General features: G+C 37.9%; 1 protein-coding gene across 2 annotated transcripts in view; it reads left to right on the top strand.

Moving 5' to 3' along the window:
* The window catches only part of KCNIP1 (potassium voltage-gated channel interacting protein 1), a 390,322-nt gene extending 387,988 nt beyond the window's left edge, over positions 1–2,334 (top strand). For both annotated transcript variants that reach the window (XM_082255328.1, XM_082255327.1), the window contains one exon: positions 1,749–2,334. In XM_082255328.1, the coding sequence (XP_082111454.1) occupies positions 1,749–1,796 (48 nt within the window). In that variant the 3' untranslated portion in view covers positions 1,797–2,334. The remainder of the gene's footprint in view (positions 1–1,748) is intronic.
* Positions 2,335–20,121: the final 17,787 nt, after the last annotated feature.

Genomic DNA, 20,121 nt, shown 5'->3' with positions numbered 1-20,121 from the left:
TGTATATAGTTTCTATTTAAAACGCTACCATAAGAGAGGGAAAAGGAGCACAAAGTAATATTTTAAGGATACCTATTTGGGATGTTGGTTGTGGCCCACATGTGTCGCCTACTCTGCCACAAGTCTAGTGCAATTCACTGCATTATCTTCACTTTCAAATATCAGGCCTTGACTCAAATAGTGCCAGTAGATAAAGATAATATTCCTTAAACAAAGGACATGTAAAATTGTCATAGTATATTCATTTTTATGCTCTAAAAGAGCAAAAATGCAGAATTTAAATATGTAAAAAGTAAAAATACAGCTCTACATTTAACACCCCTTCAAATCTATGAAATTAGAATACGGTGTTTCAGATTGGGCGCCAATAATTAGAACCACCTTGGGGAATATGCAGGTGAAACCTGTCTTAGTTAAACCTATATTTAGGATCTATGTTCTTAGTGTCATCATGCCAGGATCAATATACACAAACAAAATTATAAATGCAACACTTTTGTTTTTTCCCCCCTATTTTTCATGATCTGAACTCAAAGATCTAAGACTTTTTTTATGTACACAAAAGGCCTATTTCTCGCAAATATTGTTCACAAATCTTTCTGAATCTGTGTTAGTGAGCACTTCTCCTTTGCCAAGATTAGCCATCCACCTCACAGGTGTGGCATATCAAGATGCTGATTAGACTCCATGATTATTGCACAGATGTGAAGCTAGCATTCGATGGTGTCTGGCACTTTGGAGAGGTGTTCTCTTCACGGATAAATCCCGGTTTTCTTAGATCTTGGAGTTCAGCTCATGAAAAAAATTTGTTCAGTATAGCTCTTCATGACCCTCGAGAAGAAAGTGGTGGATGCCAATAGGTATAGCCAGTGTTTTAGCAGAAGAACCTCATAGCAGCTGTGAAGCATGGTAGTAAAAATGTTAATGATTAGGGTTGGTTTGCTGTTCAGGGCGTGGGAAGCTTGTCATTGAGTCAACTATACATTCTTCATCATATCAAGGTGTGCTTGATGAGAATGTGAGGACATCTGTTCAAAAACTTGAAATTACTCAAGAAATTAGTCTTTAACATAATAATCTTAGCAAACCCACCAAGGAAAGAGCCATGAAAAAATAGAGGGTTATGGACCCGAAAATGCTAAACTGAATACAATGTTGTGTATTAGTTAGATGCTGAAAATCTTGGGTGGGACACCATACTACTATATCTGCATTGAGAAGTCACATGTAGGTTTTTTTGTGTGTACAACAGAAAGCACACATGCTAAATATGGGATATCTTGATACGTTTGTACCATATAATTGCCAGAAAAAGAAAAGTACTATTTTAACATGTATTTGCAATGAGGAAAAATAAAGAAGCTTAACAAGAACTCACAAAATATAATTTAAAGCATGAAAATAGAAACTGTGTTACAGGAAAGGTTTTTTTCCATTGATGATTCCTGATAGCTTGCAAAACGTTAACATTTGCCACAATTATTTTTTTATCTATTTCCAATCTTTAAAATATAGCAAATTAAAAGTAGGTGTGTGATAAAAAGGATGAAAATATATTGTGTTTAAGATAGGTCTTTGCAGAGGATGTGCAGATTTCTTTTTACTTTTGCAATAAATATTGACTAGAGATGCCTACTTCTTTTAAGACCCATAGTGTATTAGTTTAGTAGCTGGATAATTTGTTAACATTTTTAACTATGCAATAATTCAACTTGGAAAATTAACATTGTGTATGCTTTCTTTTTTAGGATGACAATATCATGAGGTCATTACATCTCTTTGAAAATGTTATGTAAAAAAGGCTATGTGAACAATGGTGCTGACTCTCAATAGCACTGTGAAATGTTTGTAACCTTACAAATTGAACCACAAAACATTCTCTGGAAATTTTGTAATTATGAAGTTTGTAACCATCAAAGAACAAATTTATAGAAACCCATGGTGTCATCTATCAACAATCTCCAATTTGTGGAAACGGAATTGTTTGAATTCCCCTGTGTGACGCATTCACTGGATTTAATACTCTTTTGGATGTGTACTGCGTTTACATGTTTTATAGCTTTACCTTAATTATTAGTGAATATGTGTTTGGCTAGTTTTAAATGCTTTTGCTTTTTAATGCAGTATGATTGCAAAGTATAAGATTCAATACTGTTAATTTGTTTAGCCATATACTGTAACTGAAAACTTAAAAGCTTTTCATACAGCTTGTTTGTGTTAGTAGCGCTTTGTAAAAAATACAGTAGAAACTCACTCCATATGAACTGAATTTTGAACAGATTATAATATATTTTATGAACAAAAACATTAAAGCATAAGTACATGCAAATATCAAACACCTTCATCTAATCTAGTTATATATTCAATAAAAATATATTTTAGTGTATTTTAAATAGTATTCTAAAGCAGAACTAAAGTACTTTTTTTTTAATTGTTATCAGGTCGTTTTTCATGGTAGAATAGACTCTGGGTATTCTTTGCAAAGTGAATTTTAGGCCCCTTTCACACATACGGACCGTTCATTTCATCAGTTTAGTCACGTCAAAATGGATGAAGTATTCATCAGTTTTTCATCCATTTTTCATCTGTTCTTTATCCATTTTTCATCTGTTTTTCATCCGTTTTCGTCCGTTTTTCATCCGTTTTTTATCCGTTTTTTAACATCCACTCCCAATGCAAAAACGGGTGAAAAACTGACAGTTTGTCAGTTTACATCTGTTTTTTGTCCGATCCAATTTTTTAAACAGAAGAAAAATAGGGCTTTCAGCTGTTCAAAAAACGGATATTGACGGAAGCGGATGAAAACAGATGTAAACGGACGATCATCCGTTTTTCCATAGGAATGCATTGATGTCCGTTTTTCATCCGTCAACGGATGGATGAAAAAAGGACAAACGGTCCGTATGTGTGAAAGGGGCCTTAACCACATACCCAATTACATGCAAGGAACATAAAAAAAATTGTGTTTTTGCTTCCACATGACAGTCAGCAGAGTTTTCACCTCGTTCACTAAGCTTAAGGAAAATTTACTTACGAAGTTAATATGCCCAATTCAATAAACAGAAAAAAATGAAAATGCCCTTTCAACTTCAACAGCCTATTTGTCTTTAGTAAAAAAAAAAACATAGTGTATGCCTCCTTTGCCTTAAAAGCTCTGCCTGATAACATGTTTCACGTAATTGTAGATTGAGCTGCACATGTGCTCAATCTCTCCATGCTTTGGCTGAAGTTTGTGCAACAAGAAGAAGACCAGGAGATGTCAGCAGTGTTAAAGGAGTGATAAGGGGGAGCATGGACAGTACACCCCCAGGGAAAGGGACCCCTGTACATCCCTGGGCACTTAATTATATAAGTATGATATAACGCGCAGATATGCTGTACATACATGCACGTAATCTTTTGGGAACCCCAGGGTTATGGCCATTAGGTTCCTGCTTAAATGTGTCATTGTATTGGACTGTGATTTACTTTCATTCTTCCTAGAAAGCATAGGTGCATGAGCAGCCAATCAACAAGCATTTACACTGTCATGTGGTGGTATGTAATATTAACATGTTTTCTGTGTAACTAATTTGAAGCTGTTCGGTATTTGCAACTAAAACAGGCATAGTAGAGGCAAATAAAAAGCTAGCTACATTCTTAATAAAGAGGACTATGCAAGAGAAAGCATAGTTACATAGTTAGTCAGGTTGAAAAAATAGTCCATCTGACTCAACCAATAAAAAACAAAAAAACAGTAAAGAAAACCCAACCATACAATCCCATATACACAATCCTATTCCAGCAGTTGATCCAGAGGAAAGCAAAAAACCCCAGCAAAGTATGATCCAATTTGCTACCGCAAGGGAAAAAATCCTTCCTGATCCTCCGAGAGGCAATCAGATATTTTCTGGATCAACTTTACCTATAAATATTAGTACCAAGTTATTTTATGTACACCTAGGAAAGAATCCAGGCCTTTTTTTAAAGCAATCTACTGAGCTGGCCAGAACCAATCTTACTGTAAAGAAACCTTTTCGTATTTAGAGACAAAATCTCTTTCCCTCTAGATGTAAAGAGTGCCCCCTTGTCCTCTGTGATGACCTTAAAGTGAATAACTCAACACCAAGTTCATTACTTGGACTCCTTATGTATTTATACATGTTGATCATATCCCCCCCCCCCCTTTATCTCCTTTTCTCAAGAGAAAATAAATTCAGTTCCTCTAATCTTTTCTCATAGCTGAGCTCCTCCATGCCTCTTATCAGTTTGGTTGCCCTTCTCTGCACTTTCTCCAGTTCTCTGATATCCTTTTTGGAACTGGTGCCCAAAACTGAACTGCATATTCCAGATGAGGTCTTACTAATGATTTGTACAGGGGCAAAATTATATCTCTCTCTCTGGAGTCCATGCCTCTGTTAATACAAGAAAGGTCTTTTCTTGCTTTGGAAACCGAAGCTTGGCATTACATGCTAATATTAGGCTTATGATCTACCAGAACACCCAGATCCTTCTCCGCTATGGATTCCCCAGTTCTACTCCGCCTACTATGTTTGATGCATGCATATTCTTAGCCCCCCAAGGGCATAACTTTACATTTATCAACATTAAACCTAATTTGCCACACAGTTGCCCAATGAAACAGTGCATTGAGGTCAGCTTGTAAGTTGGAGACATCCTGTAGGGATGTTATTCCACTGCATAGCCTGGTGTCATCTGCAAAGACTGAAATTGCACTTTTAATCCCAGACCCTATATCATTTATAAGGATATTAAAAAGTAAGGGTCCCATTACTGAACCTTGGGGTACACCACTGATAACCTTAGACCATTCACAGTAAGAATCATTAACCACTACTCTCTGAATTATATCTTTTAGCCAGTTTTCTATCCATTTACAAACTGATCTTTCCAAGCCTGTAGACTTTACCTTATACATTAGCCGTGTGTGGGAAACTGTGTCAAACGCTTTTGCAAAATCCAAGTATACTACGTCCACAGCCACCCCTCTGTCCAAGGCTTTACTTACCTCTTCCTAAAAATAAATCAGGTTAGTTTGACAACTTCTGCCTTTGGTCCAGGTGCTTTATACACTTGTATTCTGTCTAAGTATTTCTGGACCATATCACTTTTGAGCCATTGTGGATCATTTGGGGCTGCGTCAATACCATCCTCATTATAGTTATGAGCTCCCCCGTGCTCCTTTGTATACACAGAGCTGAAGAAAGTATTTAATAAATTTGCCTTCTCTTTGTCCCCAGTCACCCACTCCTGATTATTTTGTAAAGGGCCTATATGTTCATACCTGACCTTTTTACTATTAATATAATTGAAGATTTTTTTGGGGTTTGACCTACTATCTTTTGCAATCTATTGTTCATTTTGAATTTTTGCATCCTTGATTTCCTTTTTACATATTCTGTTATATTCTTTCTAACAATTAAATAAAGATAGTGTTCTTTCATTTTTATGTTTTTTTTAAAAGCTCTATTCCTATTATTTATAGCTTTTTTTAACTTTGGCCATGAGCTACATAGGTTCTATTTTTGGTCTTTTAAACGTATTGCCCATGGGAATATACTTTGCAGTGAGTTTGAATACAGTCTTTTTGAAGAATTTCCATTTTTGTTTTGTGTTCATCGATGCCAATATTCCCTCCCAGTCTAAGTCTTGGAGAGCAGCCCTTATTCTTGGAAAATTTGCTCTCTTAAAGTTAAGTGTTTTTATATTTTCTGTATGAGTTTGATGCTTACAGCTAACATTAAATGAAGTCATATTATGGTCACTGCTACCCAGATGTTCTTTTATATGAACATTATTAATAAGCTCTGCATGGTTTGAGATTACCAGGTCCAGCAGAGCATAATTTCTAGTCAGGGTCTCAATAAACTGCACCATAAAATTGTCTTGCAATAGGTTTATACATTTTTGCCTTTTCACTGTTCCAGCAGTGCCATTTCTCCAGTCAGTGTCTGGGTAGTTAAAATTCCCATTATTATCACTGTCCCAGCCCTTGCAGCCCTTTCTATCTGTGCCAGGAGCTGAGTCTCTACCTCCCCATTAATACTGGGAGGTCTATAACAAACTCATGATAATCTTTGTATTATGCACAACCATGTACATTTCTGCCCACATCACACTCTCCAACAACTAGGTCCTCTTTCACACTCACTATGAGATCACTTCTCACTTAGAAACAGACACCGCCACCTTTCCTTTATACTCTGTCTTTCCGAAAGAGAGCATAGCCAGGAATAATAATAATAGCCCAGTCATGTGAAGAATGATGCCAAGATTCAGCAATACCAATTAAATCATAGTTCTCCTCATGCACAGAACTTCAAACTCACCTATTTTTCTTGGCAGACTTTTGGCATTGGTGAACAAACACTTTAATTAATTGTCACATTTTGCACACTTACAGTCTGTGCAATACCTCAAGGCCCCAACCACCTTAATAAATTATCATATGATGGATGTACAAAAGCTCACCTGTGGGAACAAAAGTTAAAATAAATACTTACCTTACCCCCAGATTTTGCACTACATGGAGTGGCAGAGCTATACTTCCAGTGAGAACCTGGGGAATGTTGGGTATTCCAAATATCACAAGATTACACTCCAGCACAATATTTGTGATCCTCATCATTCACAGGATCTAATCAGAAGGACACTTTAATTAATTGTCACATTTTGCACACTTACAGTCTGTGCAATACCTCAAGGCCCCAACCACCTTAATAAATTATCATATGATGGATGTACAAAAGCTCACCTGTGGGAACAAAAGTTAAAATAAATACTTACCTTACCCCCAGATTTTGCACTACATGGAGTGGCAGAGCTATACTTCCAGTGAGAACCTGGGGAATGTTGGGTATTCCAAATATCACAAGATTACACTCCAGCACAATATTTGTGATCCTCATCATTCACAGGATCTAATCAGAAGGATTGTGATGTCACCCTTGCCTAGGCACTGTGAGTGGAAACCAGAAAAGTAAGTACCGGTACATGTTCTAACTTTTTTCTATTCTAAGCTTTTTGGCATGTTTATCATATGATAATTGATAAAGGAGGAGGAGGACCTGATGTAATGGATTCTTTCTGATGCAAGGTCTATCTTAAATGATCTTGTTGAACAGAGGATCAGAGTTAGAGTAGGTGTAGTGACATGTTTCCTTCCTTATCACCACTAATTATTGTAGCAGCAAAGTTAGGATTCTAACAACCGGTTGAAAATTACTGTTCATAGTAGATATATTTTTTTTAAAGATAATTTTTTGGTATGTGTTGATACATGTAAAAATTAGAATAATGTAAGAAACATGGAAGATGGCTGAGCTGACCTTCTAAAAATACTAGTTACCTGATTGTCTTGTTAACCCCTATGCTTCAATATTTCACTAGCATGGAATAAGGATGCAAATATAGACTGTTTACATTCCTCTGAATTTTCTACTCTGTATATTGTTTTCTAGTTAATTGACTTGAAGTAGGTCATAATAGCCAGGTAACTGGAATTTTCAAAAGAAGCTTAGCAATAGCAGCCCTGATACTCTCATGGCAGGTTTACTTTAAATTTTATGTAAATCCAAAACTTTTTTGTTTAGTTTTAGACAGAGTAGGGGATGGTTAAAACTCCAGTCTATGTTTTTTTTTTTTTTGCAGTCTTTATCTCACTGGGGAAATTGCTTTCACTTCCTGTGTTGGATCAGCAATCATACATTTGGTCAAAGTAGCACATGTAGCTGCAATACTTTTAAATGCTAACAGTTGTAGAAACTACATTCAGACAGCATACAAGTGTTATACTAGGTTGAATTTAATTACATAAATGCAATTTTAAATTTTTGAATGAAGATCAATCAGAACTAGTGGGTTAGGCTGCCTACTTCCAGAAGTAGAAGGGTTGGTGTGTGAGATGGAGTACAGCCTTCCATGGGGGAGGGGAGTGAACACTGTGATCTAGCACTATGTATTGAATTGAACATACCTCCTGAGAGCCAGACTGAGTGGACAGCATTGACAGCTTGCTGATTTGAAGGAAATCCACAGGCATTGTCAACTCACCAAGTAGATTCGAAGTGGATTCCAATGTGGCTTTTTCCAGACTTGCAAAAAGCCGGGCAGATGTTTGGAAAAAAAAAACAGTAAATTTAATTTGCAGCAAGGGAGAAAAGCTATCTTTTGATGGTGACAGTCGAGACTATTGTTTAACTATTAGTGGATTCAAGCCAATGATCTTAAACTGGAGGATTACTGCACTAGCAATTTGTACCTGATAAGCTTTATTGACCTGTGCTTGCATATGGGTCCACTTAAAAGGTTAGTGAGCAATTCAGCTGGTGGAGGATCCCTTTATTTTTGCAGTGGAGCACATAGATTATGGGGGTGAAGAGCCTTTAATACAAACACTAATGGAATCACTTGGATCTGGACTTTTGGGGACTTTTCCTTTCAACTGGTGTATTTGTTTTTATTTTTACACATTGAAAGCGTGTTACTGTTGATTATTATATTTTATTTTATTATAATATCACACAAATCACCAGAACCACTTGTTTTTTTTCACACAAATCTAATTTTTATTTTTATTTTTACATTGTTTTTGCACATTAAGCTTGTTTTATATAAAAGGGAATGTTTTACTGTATTTGGAATCACTTTTGTATATGTTATGAATTGATATCACAATATTTTGTTTATTTATCATTAATTATTTAGCAGCGCAAATTCATATCAATTTATATCATTTTTATAATTGTGGGACCACATTCTGTATTTGCAGCAGCTATTCCTGCGCTTTTTGTTAAATTTTTTTGTTGATTATATTTGAAGGCAGAACACAGCACCATTTAGTTATTTTTAGGGTAACATTCAAGATGTATATCTTCATGTCCCAATTTGTCAGAACCACCAACAATTTGCTGTGGAACATAGCCATTGCCCATTTGTGGCTTGTCTTCCCTTTCTCCTTCAGTGTTTACAAAGATCATGGCCCTGATCTTGCTCTTCTCCACTTCAGGGATTCCAGTTGTGGGTTATCTTGATGATCTTGTCTTGGGAGCAGATTTCTATCTAACTTTGCAGGACCACATTTAGGTAACATTACAAACCTTGCAGGACTTGCAGCCTGTCCCAATCTCTTCATCTGGAGAATCTGGGGCTAATCTTGACAAGTTTTTCTTCTGCTGGAAAAAACTTTACAAACTTCAGGACCCTGTCAGAAGTCTACATTAAACCATTCAATTCTTTCTTTTTTCTTGTATAATGGTGTTGGGTCTGATGATGTCCTACTTTGAAGTAGTACTCTTTTGCTCAGTGGGAAATCCTGTGCAAGTGTAATGGATCTCCTCTGTCCCTGGACAAGGAAATTTGTTCTTTTTTCCTCTGCATTGGCTGATCATTATGACAATAGCAGGTACTCTCTGTTCTAGATTGATGGTGTACAACACATATGCTTGTTGGTTGTGGGGATTTTCAGGATCTTTTATAACTATGTTAAGAAGAGGAGATTTGATTTCAAAAGAGTATCTCTCCTGCACTCAAGTGGTATGTGGGAAGGTGACTGGTCTTGTGTGGTCTTTGTTATCACCACCTGGGGTCTTGCTACTCCCTCAGGACCAAGGGTATCCAAATATACTGAAAAACAACAGCAAGAGAAGGGCGCACCGACCTCATGCATTACCACTTAAAATCCCAAAAAGCATATATTGTACCCACAAACGCATGATAATAGCACACATGTAAGGAAAATGAAACCAATCACCTCCAGGACTGCCAGGATACTCATATGGTGCTGGATGATGTGATGGCATCCGTATATGCCTAATGACCTGTTTCGAGGGAGAACCCTCTTTTTCAGAGCCAAAAGTAGTATTTTTGGCTCTGAAGAAGAGTATTCTCCCTTGAAACCTGTCATTCAGGCATATGCCAATGCCCTCACATCATCCAGCACCATAGGAGTATCCTGGCAGTCCTGAAGACGATTGGTTCAATTTTCCAGAGATTTGATTACAACCTTAGCAGTCATGTTTCAATGCCCTTTGTCAAATCATTCCTTACTTTTATACAGGTAGTTACTCATAGTGTTCCTCTTGTTAGGCCACTGCTTCCTTCATGGAACTTTTTAGTCTTACAAGGACCTCTTTTTGGCAATATTCTGTAGAATCTCTTGCAGATGTTGTTAAAAAGGATGACTTTTTTTTAGTGACCTTAATTTCCAGACCTGCCTTACAGCCTTGTTTCTTGTTGAAAGCCTTCTCTTGTGAATCCCCTTTCTTGATTTTGCACAAGGACTAGGTGGTTTTGACATCCCACCCTTTTTTTCTATCTGAGGTAGTTACACCTTAAAAAAGGTATTGTGCTGCTGTCCCTTTGTCTGGCTCCATGTTGCCCTAAAGTAGTCCTTTACACACCTTAGATGTTGTCAGTGTTGTTAGGGTTTACCTTTAGGCTACTTTTTGGGCTCTGCGATTTGTCCATAAGGCTGCGACCTGGCCCTCTGCTGATACCTTCACTAAATTTTATAAGCTTGATATGGTTGCATTAGCCAGTTGTGGTACAAGGGCTCACCATGTTTATTCAGTATGTATTTTAGACATTTTTTTTGTTTTTTGTTTCCTTTGTACTGCTTGCTAACTTGCTAACAAACATTTTCTGGCAGTTTGAGGTTTAAGGATTGAGACACCTAAGAGAGCTGTCCTCCTAGCTGCCTGTACAGTTTTGTTAAAGTTGCTCCAATTTTTTTGCTTTCCAATAAAATCTTAGGTATCACTAATCACCCCTTTTTAAATCCTTCCTACCATTCCCCCTATAGCTTTTATTTTGGGCTGTTTTTCAATTCATCTGTTTTAATTTGTTTTTCCAATGTAACATTAAAAAATGCACTAAATAGCAGCATTTACAATCTTTTATGCCATCAATCCAATTTTAGTGTCAAATGGGATAAAGGACAAAAAGTGCACTTTTATATTTGCAAGTAACACTAGTGGTTTGAAACTATATGTTTTTGGTCTGTTGTGTATGTTTTGTGTTTAAATAAATGTATTTGCATAGAAGACAAAATCATTTTTTGCAAAAAACAACCAACTCCAAGTAAAAAAAAAAGCAATTGTGTAAGAATTACTTTGGTTTTACAATTAATAAAAATGTTTTTGCCAAATCATTTTACCCAACTGAAAATGTTGTGGATAAAAGCCATCACTGTTTCCATTTTGACCAAAATTACCATTCTGTGATGTGACTACGATCTTAAAAATCATTTTGAGACACATGGATGGATGATGTATGTCAATATTATGTACACCGATTATTTATAATAGTTTTATGTAAAATTTGTTATGTTTTGTCTAATGTGTAACACAACAGCAACTTTGAAATATAATTTGTCTTTACACAATAGCCCAAGTCATTTTATTTTCAGAAATACCCTTTTGGTTGAAATGTTTTGTGGTATTAATATGATGGCAGAGGTAAGCTTAAACAAAAAAAATGGTTCTTTGAGGAGTTTTCCATCAAATAGTGAATGTTTCATGATTTCGGGAGTGTAAAAATTTTAAAGTGGAAGTTTAACACTGCATGAATGCCCTTCTCTTCGGCACAGCCATTTTAAAAAATCTGGTTATTTTGACCTTATAGGGACTGACAGGTCATCTGGCCACTATACCACCAGTGGCGCTTGGGTGCATGCACAGATACACTGCAAAACTGCAGCTTGTAAACACACTGCCGCGTGGGATAGCTCCTGTGACGTAGCAATTGCAGGAGGCACAGGGCCCAACAAAGGCCAAAAACCAGAAAGTGGTACCTCACAGCAAAAAGCAGAAAGGTAAACATTAATAACTTTTTGTGTAAGGGGGAGGGACAAAGTAAGAAAATTAATTAAAGGACAGCTCCTTTTAGAAAAAAAAACATAAACTTTTGGTACGAAAAGACTACAGTAAGTGGTTCCTAAGTGTGCTTTTTCTTAACATTTTTTTTCCCTTGAAGATACATTATATTCATAACATGCATAATAATCGTAAACTTGGAGGCTTCTATGAAGGTGGTTTCTCTGTTAGGGCCTACCATAATCTGCTGGTTCATGGGAGAAGCTTAGAGCTTCCTATGTAGTTGAAGGCTGTGATCTTTTGGAAAAGGCCATTGGTTGATTTTTGCAACAGTTGGAGGCAAAGTGTATGCATCTAAAGTCAGAAAGGGATTACCCATATTCAGTCTGCATGATACATGTGTTAAGAAAAGGCCTTTGCTGCCCAAAAAAAGAAAAAAAATTAGAACATGATTACATTTTGACAATTTAACAAACGGGCAAAAATCAGGCCTTCTGGAACAATGTGATGAAGACTGACCAATCTAAAAGAGAGTTGTTTGGCTTCTTGCACATGGGACCCTAAAAACTCCACGTTCTTAGGCATTCAGGCATTTTATTTTACTGATCTAAAGGTAGCCCATTTTATTTAAACTTGCACTACATATAGATTAGTATATATATATAAAAAAAAAAAATTCTACATTGCTGGTCAGTATTTTTATGTGCATATGCCACACTCCCTTGATTAAAAAAAAAAAAAAAACAGGAAGAAACTTTATGTGTGTGTACATGCATATAGGTGCAAATACACGCATGTGCTATACAGCCCATTACCATCCAAAAATATTGAATGTTCATATGTCGGTTCAATGTGCAAGTACCCTAATAGTAAACGTGTTTGCTGTAAACTAAAAGACAGCATTTTAAAGAAAAACCTTGTTTAAACTGTGAAGCATGGTGGTGGAAATATTATGGTTTAGCTTTGCTTTGATCTTTTAGGCCCTAGGCAGCTTGCAACCATTGCATCAACCTATATATTCTGCATCATATCAATGTATGCTTGATGAGAATGTGAAAACATCTGTCTAAAACTTGAAGCTTAACTGGGACTTAGTCAACCTGATTTGCTCTTTTAACATTAAAAAGGATCCAAAGCACATTACCAAATCCAACAAAGAATGCCTCAAAAAAGAAATAGAGTATTATGAACTACCCTACTTCAAAACCAGTTTCATTCCAATGGAGATGTTGTAGAGCGATTTTAAAAGGGGCGGTTCATGCAAGAAAACCCACAAACATCTTGTAACTAAAATAATTTTGTATGGAAAAGGGGTAAAAAATGTTGATGTTAGAAATTGGTGACCAGTTATACATTTATAAAGTTTTCCTATTCAACTACATTGAGAAAGTTGACTTTTTCCACAAAAAGAGGTAGAGGGCTGATATGCACCTAGGACAAAGATGCCAAACTGCGATCTCTTTTCCTTAATGGTCAGGGCGTGCACATCCCTGCAGTAAACCATTGCGCCCATGGCAGTGGTCCCTCTTGTCCAGCCCTTGTGGGGGCACTGAATGAGGGACACCTATTAGCAAAAGTATGTAGGCATAGGACAAACTCTCTGCCACACCCACCTAAAAGGGAATTATATAAATAAATGATTAGTTAAACCCACATGTGCTTTTTTTTAAATTTATTTATTTACCACTACTATTCCTTTACATTGGCTTTTGAAATTTACAGATGTAGCAATTTAGAAATTGGATAAAGAAAGGTTAAGCATTGGAAAACATTTTTTTTAACCACTTGCTGACTGCCGCATGACTATATACTGTGACAGTCAGCCTCTCCTGGGCAAAGTGGTGTACCGGTACATCACTCGCCCACGAGCCTCTAGGGGGCAAGCGTGCACCGCCGGAGGCACGCTCCAGCCCCCGCTCATTCCCTGACATCCCCGCGATGTGACCGTTGGCTGTGATGTCAGCCGGCCACTCGCAATCTCCCGCAGGAGAGGGAGAAAGGCAGACGGTTGATGTAAACACAGCCGTCTGTCATTCTTCCTGTAGATTATGACAGAGGCTATGCGATCCTGCTATGTAGGATCCTATGTCTCTGTTATGATCTAACCAGCCATGCCCCTTGACAGTTAGAATCATGCCCCTAGGGACACACGTAACTCCTTGATCACCAATAAAGTTAACCCCTTCCCTGCCAGTGTCATTCTTACAGTAACAGTGCATATGATTACTGAAGTAATGTCACTGGTACCCCCAAAAGTGTCAAAAATGTCAGTGAAGGGTCCGATCTGTCCGCCGCAATGTTGCAGTACCACAAAAAAAATCGCAGATCGCCGCCATTACTAGTTAAAAAAAAAACAATAAAAATGAAATCTTTCCCGTAGTTAGTAAACGCAATAACTTTTGCGCAAATCAATCAAAATACGCTTATTGCGATTTTTCTTACCAAAAATATGTAGTAGAAAACTAATTGGCCTAAAATGTTAAAAAATGTTGATTTTTAAATTTTTTTTTGAGAATTTCATATAAAATGAGAAAAATATTGTTATTTTTTCAAAATTATCGCTCTTTTTTGTTTATAGCGCAAAAAGTAAAAATTGCACAGGTGATCAAATACCACCAAAAGAAAGCTCTGTTTGTGGGAAAAAAAGGACGTCAATTTCATTTGGGTACAGTGTCGCATGACCGCGCAATTGTCCATTAAAATCACGCAGTGCCGAATCACAAAATAGGGCCTGGTATTTGAGCAGCCAAATCCTCCGGGGCTTAAGTGGTTAAAGACTAAAAAGTGCATTTTATATAGAACTATGTAGATCTGACCAAAATGAGGGACAAATGAGGAGGAAAGAAGGCCAGAGGGACTTTATTCCAAATCATGGACAATCACTTGAAATCAAGGACAGCTGGGAGATATGCTATTGTAATACCAATCTCTGCTTCTGATTCTGCTTCTGATCTGATCTGACCAAGACAGATTTTTTTGCAATCAAAAAATACAGCTAATTTTTTTCCCCTTCTGGCTAGCAATACTAAAATTGTGACTAAAGGCAAGGGTGTGCATGCTATTCCAATCAGCAATAACAAGAAACAGCACAGAAGGAAAAGGACTAAAGAGAAGCCAAATGCACATAAACATCAACCTTTATTGCCAGACTTTAACCACTTGTCGACTGGAAGGTTTTACCCCCTTAATGATCAGGCAATTTTTTGCAATTTGGCACTGCGAGTCATTAAAAAAAAGTTCAATTAAAAGCAGTCTAATAGGCCCTGCCATCCGAGACAAATATCTGTGTCTATTGAAGATGTTCCTTCATTGAATGATTCTGCTGATAGAAAATTTGAGAAGCTTTTAAAGACTCTCTTTAACCTAATTGTCTTTTTTTTGTCTGAAATTTATTTTTGCCAGACTGTAGCTAATTAGACTAGGGCAGTAAACAATCAGAAAGATCCTGTCTTCCAGCAGCACTTTTTTACACTGCCCTCTGCCCTGCTTTTTTGTGCTGATGCCCTAGAACAAGTCATGATACAAATCTGCAGAATGTCTCAGGGTCCTTATTCTACCCTGCTGCTCAGTCACTGAATTATTTGGCATGGCTGTTGAATCCCGAGACTTAAGAGATGTCTTTGATTCTGTCATTTCCACATTACTCAAAGCTAGAAAACAAACTTCCAGAAAAAATGACTGTCATATCCGGAAATCTTTCTTTGCCTGCATTTCAATCCCAGAGATTTTTCTGCCTTGCATTCTGGCCTTCCTACAAGACTTGACCAGAATTTGGTCTTATGTAAAGACCAAAAAGGACAGATTTTGGTCTTTTGGTCCATTTTGTTACAAAAATTTTGCCTTGTAAAAACCTTTAAGGTTTTTTCCCAAATTAGACCACCCTTAGACCACACCTTGTGCTTCCTTGGGACCTTAGTTTGGTTATCTCTGCCCTGCATAAACTAACCTTTAAACCCAAGAGAGACCTACCTTTGGTAATGTCCTTTAGATGGTCTTTTCTGAAAAGTGATCTACTTAGTGGCTATCACTCCTGTCCAATGAGAGTCTCTCTCTTGCACGGAGCCATTCCTGATCCTTCAAAAGGCTAAGTAGTCTTGCACTCAAGGCATACCTTTCTTACTAAAGTGGCGTCTAAAATCCTGTATTAGGTGATAAAGGTGTGGCGCTTACATACTGTAGAAGTGAGATCCTAAATGAATTTAAATAAATGAAAATAATTCACACTCAGTGCAGCTGCCTCTTTAAATGGAGTAAATCCCTATTTGTAAATCAAAGGAATAATATAACAAAGGTATGGCACTTGCAAATACATGAATTAAAGTCCAGTTATGTCACCATATCCTAAATTGTGCTCAACAAAAAAATGTGAATAGTCTTTAAGGTGGGGTACATATATATGCGAATTGGATGTGTTTTACTCAATTCACATAACGTTAGTGTGACTGGCTTTTAATGGAGCTGTGTTCACACAAGTCCAGGGCGGCTGCAGGGCGATTTTGAAAAGAGTCCTGTGCGTTTTCATGTCCAGTTCAAGTGTAAATTTAGGGAAAACTTTCCACCTGAATTGAACCTCAACTGGGGAACACGAATGCACAGAACACCGGACAGCAAACCACAGCTGGACCTGTATGAACCCAGCCTCAGGTGTGTAGGTCCCAGCATGACTAGATTATAGAGTAAATAACAAGTCCTTGGTAATTATATCCACATATCTTCACCACCACCTTTAGTAAGGTTACAATGCACACTCACCAGACTCATATGAGCCCCCCCCTCCCCTTACAGAGGGTCAATTTGCACTTTTAGTTTAACCAGGACAGGTTCTCTTCATAATTTCAACCCAATTTTTGAGGTTCTTATGATGTCCTTAAGCTTATGAAATCATATAAAAATACCAGAAGAATAGCTCATAGTGTATTATTTAATTACTCATACAGAGATAACAAAGTTAAAGGAGTTGTAAAGTCAGAAGGTTTTTTTATCTTAATGCATTCTTTGCAGTCCCTCCCAGCCTCCCTGTGTTGCAGCCCCTCCCAGCTCCCCCTAATAATTACCTGAGCCCCATCTCTGTCCAGTGATGTCAACGAGTCCCTTGGCCATCTCGGACTATCTCTCCTGATTGGCTGAGACACAGACGCGGCGCTATTGGCTCCTGCAGCTGTCAATGAAAGTCACTTAGCCAATCAGGAGAGAGGGGGACAGGGCCAAACGGCAGCTTCATGACTGAATGGACATATGGAGCTGCAGCTGAAAAACTGGAAGTGACGACCCAAGTGCTTCGACGTACGTTTCACCAAATATGGCATCTTCAGGAAGTCCTAATGGCACCTGATATTCCACCTTAATGATGACATGGACCTTACCTTGATTCTCTGCTCCTAAGCACCCCAAAGAGATTGTTCTTCATTGTTTGGACCCCGTCAGAGTTTATCTAAAGTCACAGCTTCTAAATTAACGACCAGACTTTCTCTTTGTCTTCTCATCAACGCCTCAAAATGCACTATTGCCAGGTGGATTAGACAATTCATTTCAAGACCTCTAAAGAATTAGACACCTCCAGCCCCTTTACTGTACATGCTCGTTGTACCAGCTCAGAGAGGGTATTTCTTGGGAATTCTGACACCAAACATCTGTTAGCCAATTTTGCAATGCTACTGCCTGGTCTTCAGTTCATACCTTCTCCAAGTTCTACCAGGTGGACTTCCATGCTGCTACAGATTCTCCTCCCAGCTGCAAGATTCTTGCAGCAGCACTTTGAATTGGATATGTTGACCCTTGGTATTGTTGGGTCCATTGGTACCATTCTGTTTGCCTTGTTGCTCATCCTTCTTATTCTTGCTTGGGAACATCCCAGGGTTTGAATGAATATATATCCTGTGTCCTGTACTCTATAATTAAGGTAAGTGGAATTTTTGAATAGCCTACCCCAGCGGTTTAGCAAGCAATGCAGAGTAATGTACTGTACAATTAAGGTAAGAGGAGTTAAGCCTTGTTTGTAAATTCCCTATATTGAAGTACAGTACTGAACACAGGTCCCTCCCTTATGTTCCTGCATTACTCTGCATTGAGGTCTCATGGAGTAAGGTATTGTAATAGAGGTATGCCTAGTGGGTGTGCGCAGCAAAGCTTTGCCAGTGTCCAATAACCTGAAGGTTCCAGCCTATAACCTAGAATTTACGAATATCCAGTCTGTGTCCTGTGCCGTACTCCAAGATATGGAATTTACAGGCATTTATTTACAGAAATTTATAGAATTTAAAAAGCAGTGTCTATATCCATAGCCAGTTACTGTAGGTACAACTTGCTTCATAAAGATAATATAAAATACACCAATCAGCCACACTATTATGACCATTATGACCACCCACCTAATTTTGAGTAGGTGCTTTTTGCCATCAAAACAGCCCTGACTCGTTTAGGCATTGCCTTCAAAGTAACCTCTACATGAATGGCAGGACCCAAGGTTTGCCAGTGTTTTTTTCTCAAAGCATTACACTGCCTCCCTCCGCCAGCTTGCCTTTTCTCCATAGAGCATCTTGGTGCCAGCTTTTCCCTAGGTAAGCAACACGCACACCCCTCAATCCATGTGATCTAAAAGAAAAAATGATTTATCAGAGCATGCCCCCCTTTTCCATTGCTCCGTGGTTCAATTCTGATGTTTATGTGTCCTTTCTTTTGGCTGTGGACATGGGTCAGCCTGGGCATACAGACTGGTTTGCTGCTACACTCCTATACACAAACTGCAATGCACTGTGTGTTGTGACAGCTTTCTATTGGAACCATATTTTTTCAGCATTTTGGGCTACAGTAGCTCTTTTGCATCAGACTGTATATGTGCCAGCTTTTGCTCCCTATGTGCATTAATGAGCCTTGGCTGCCCATGACCATGTTGCCAGTTCACCACTTTCCTTCCTTAGACCACTTTTTATAGAGCATGACCTCTGAAGACCAGGAATATCCCATAAAAGCTGCACCTTTGCAATTGCTCTGACCCAGTTGTCTAGCCATTACAATTTGACTTTTGTCAAAGCTTGCCCATTTTTTCTGCTTACAAGACATCAACTTCAGGGGCCCTTGCTCACTTGCTCCCTAATATGTCCCATCTACTTTTAGATAACATTGTCACAAGATAATCAATGTTATTCACTTTACCTGTCAGTGGATATAATGTTATGGCTGATCATTGCATGTATACCATATACGTATGTAAATGTAAGAGTTGATGTTCATTGACCTCCTAGAGATAACAACTATTGATGACGCCTTGTAGGAGGGTGAAACGCGTCTAGTAATACTGAGTGAACAACGTCATTTCCGGTCAGTGGAACGCACACCGGAACACCACCGGAACCACCGAGCCGCACACATAGGAGGAACAGTTTTTACTTATATGTAAGTGGATATTTAATTTTCAATAAATCTTTTATACGTACTTTCACCATGGAGAATCCTCTTTTTTATTTGGGTCATGGAGAATACTAAATGAGCTCTTACCAGGACGTAACAGCGCACATTTCTCTGCAAGCCCAGATGTGACCAGGAGGAACTCATAAATACACAGGCTTATTTCATAAGTCTTTCCGGTGAGTGGGGACACCACAGGGGAGCACACCCAGAAAATTTGGAGCACCTTAAGGACTATTTTAAGCACTCAGAGCACCTTTATGGACTTATTATTTTATTAATTTGTACCATTGTATTTGGATTACATTATTGTTTACAGATAGCATTGCATTGCACGAGTCCTTCCTTTTCACGTTATTTGCACAGCAGCACTTTATTGCAGCTCAAAGTATTTTTATATCTATATTTATTTATATGTGGACACTTCACAGCAGCGCTGACACTGTTTGATTTTATGATTTAAAGGCACAATCACCTTTGTGTGTTAGCAGCAGCCCATAAGGAAACACACTGTGATTTACACACATATACTGTTTATTGATCCATAAGCGTGAGGCCTTTTGTTAAACATTGTTTTAAAGAGTAGAGAAATTTAGGGTCAATAAGTTACCCTAGTAAACAGGTAAACTCCAAAACACCTTAGATGTTCATATAGTTGATGCACTCCTCTAATGGACAACCACACCTATGAAAAGGTTTTAAAGGGATAGTATTGAAGGGGCCTGTGGTATATAATGCTGATAATTAAAAATCTGTCTATAATGAAGCAGAACTTTATGTAGTAGGTGTGCATGCCTCCACATATAAAAAATTATCCATAACCAAACAGTGCTTTACAACAGTTGTCTACAGCAGTTTTTCTCAACCTTTTTTGAGTCAAGGCACCCTTTAAAATTTTACACAA

This window comes from Pelophylax lessonae, assembly GCF_965119305.1.
Source record: "Pelophylax lessonae genome assembly, chromosome: 4".
NCBI lineage: Eukaryota > Metazoa > Chordata > Amphibia > Anura > Ranidae > Pelophylax > Pelophylax lessonae.
This window is presented reverse-complemented; position numbering and strand designations above follow the sequence as displayed.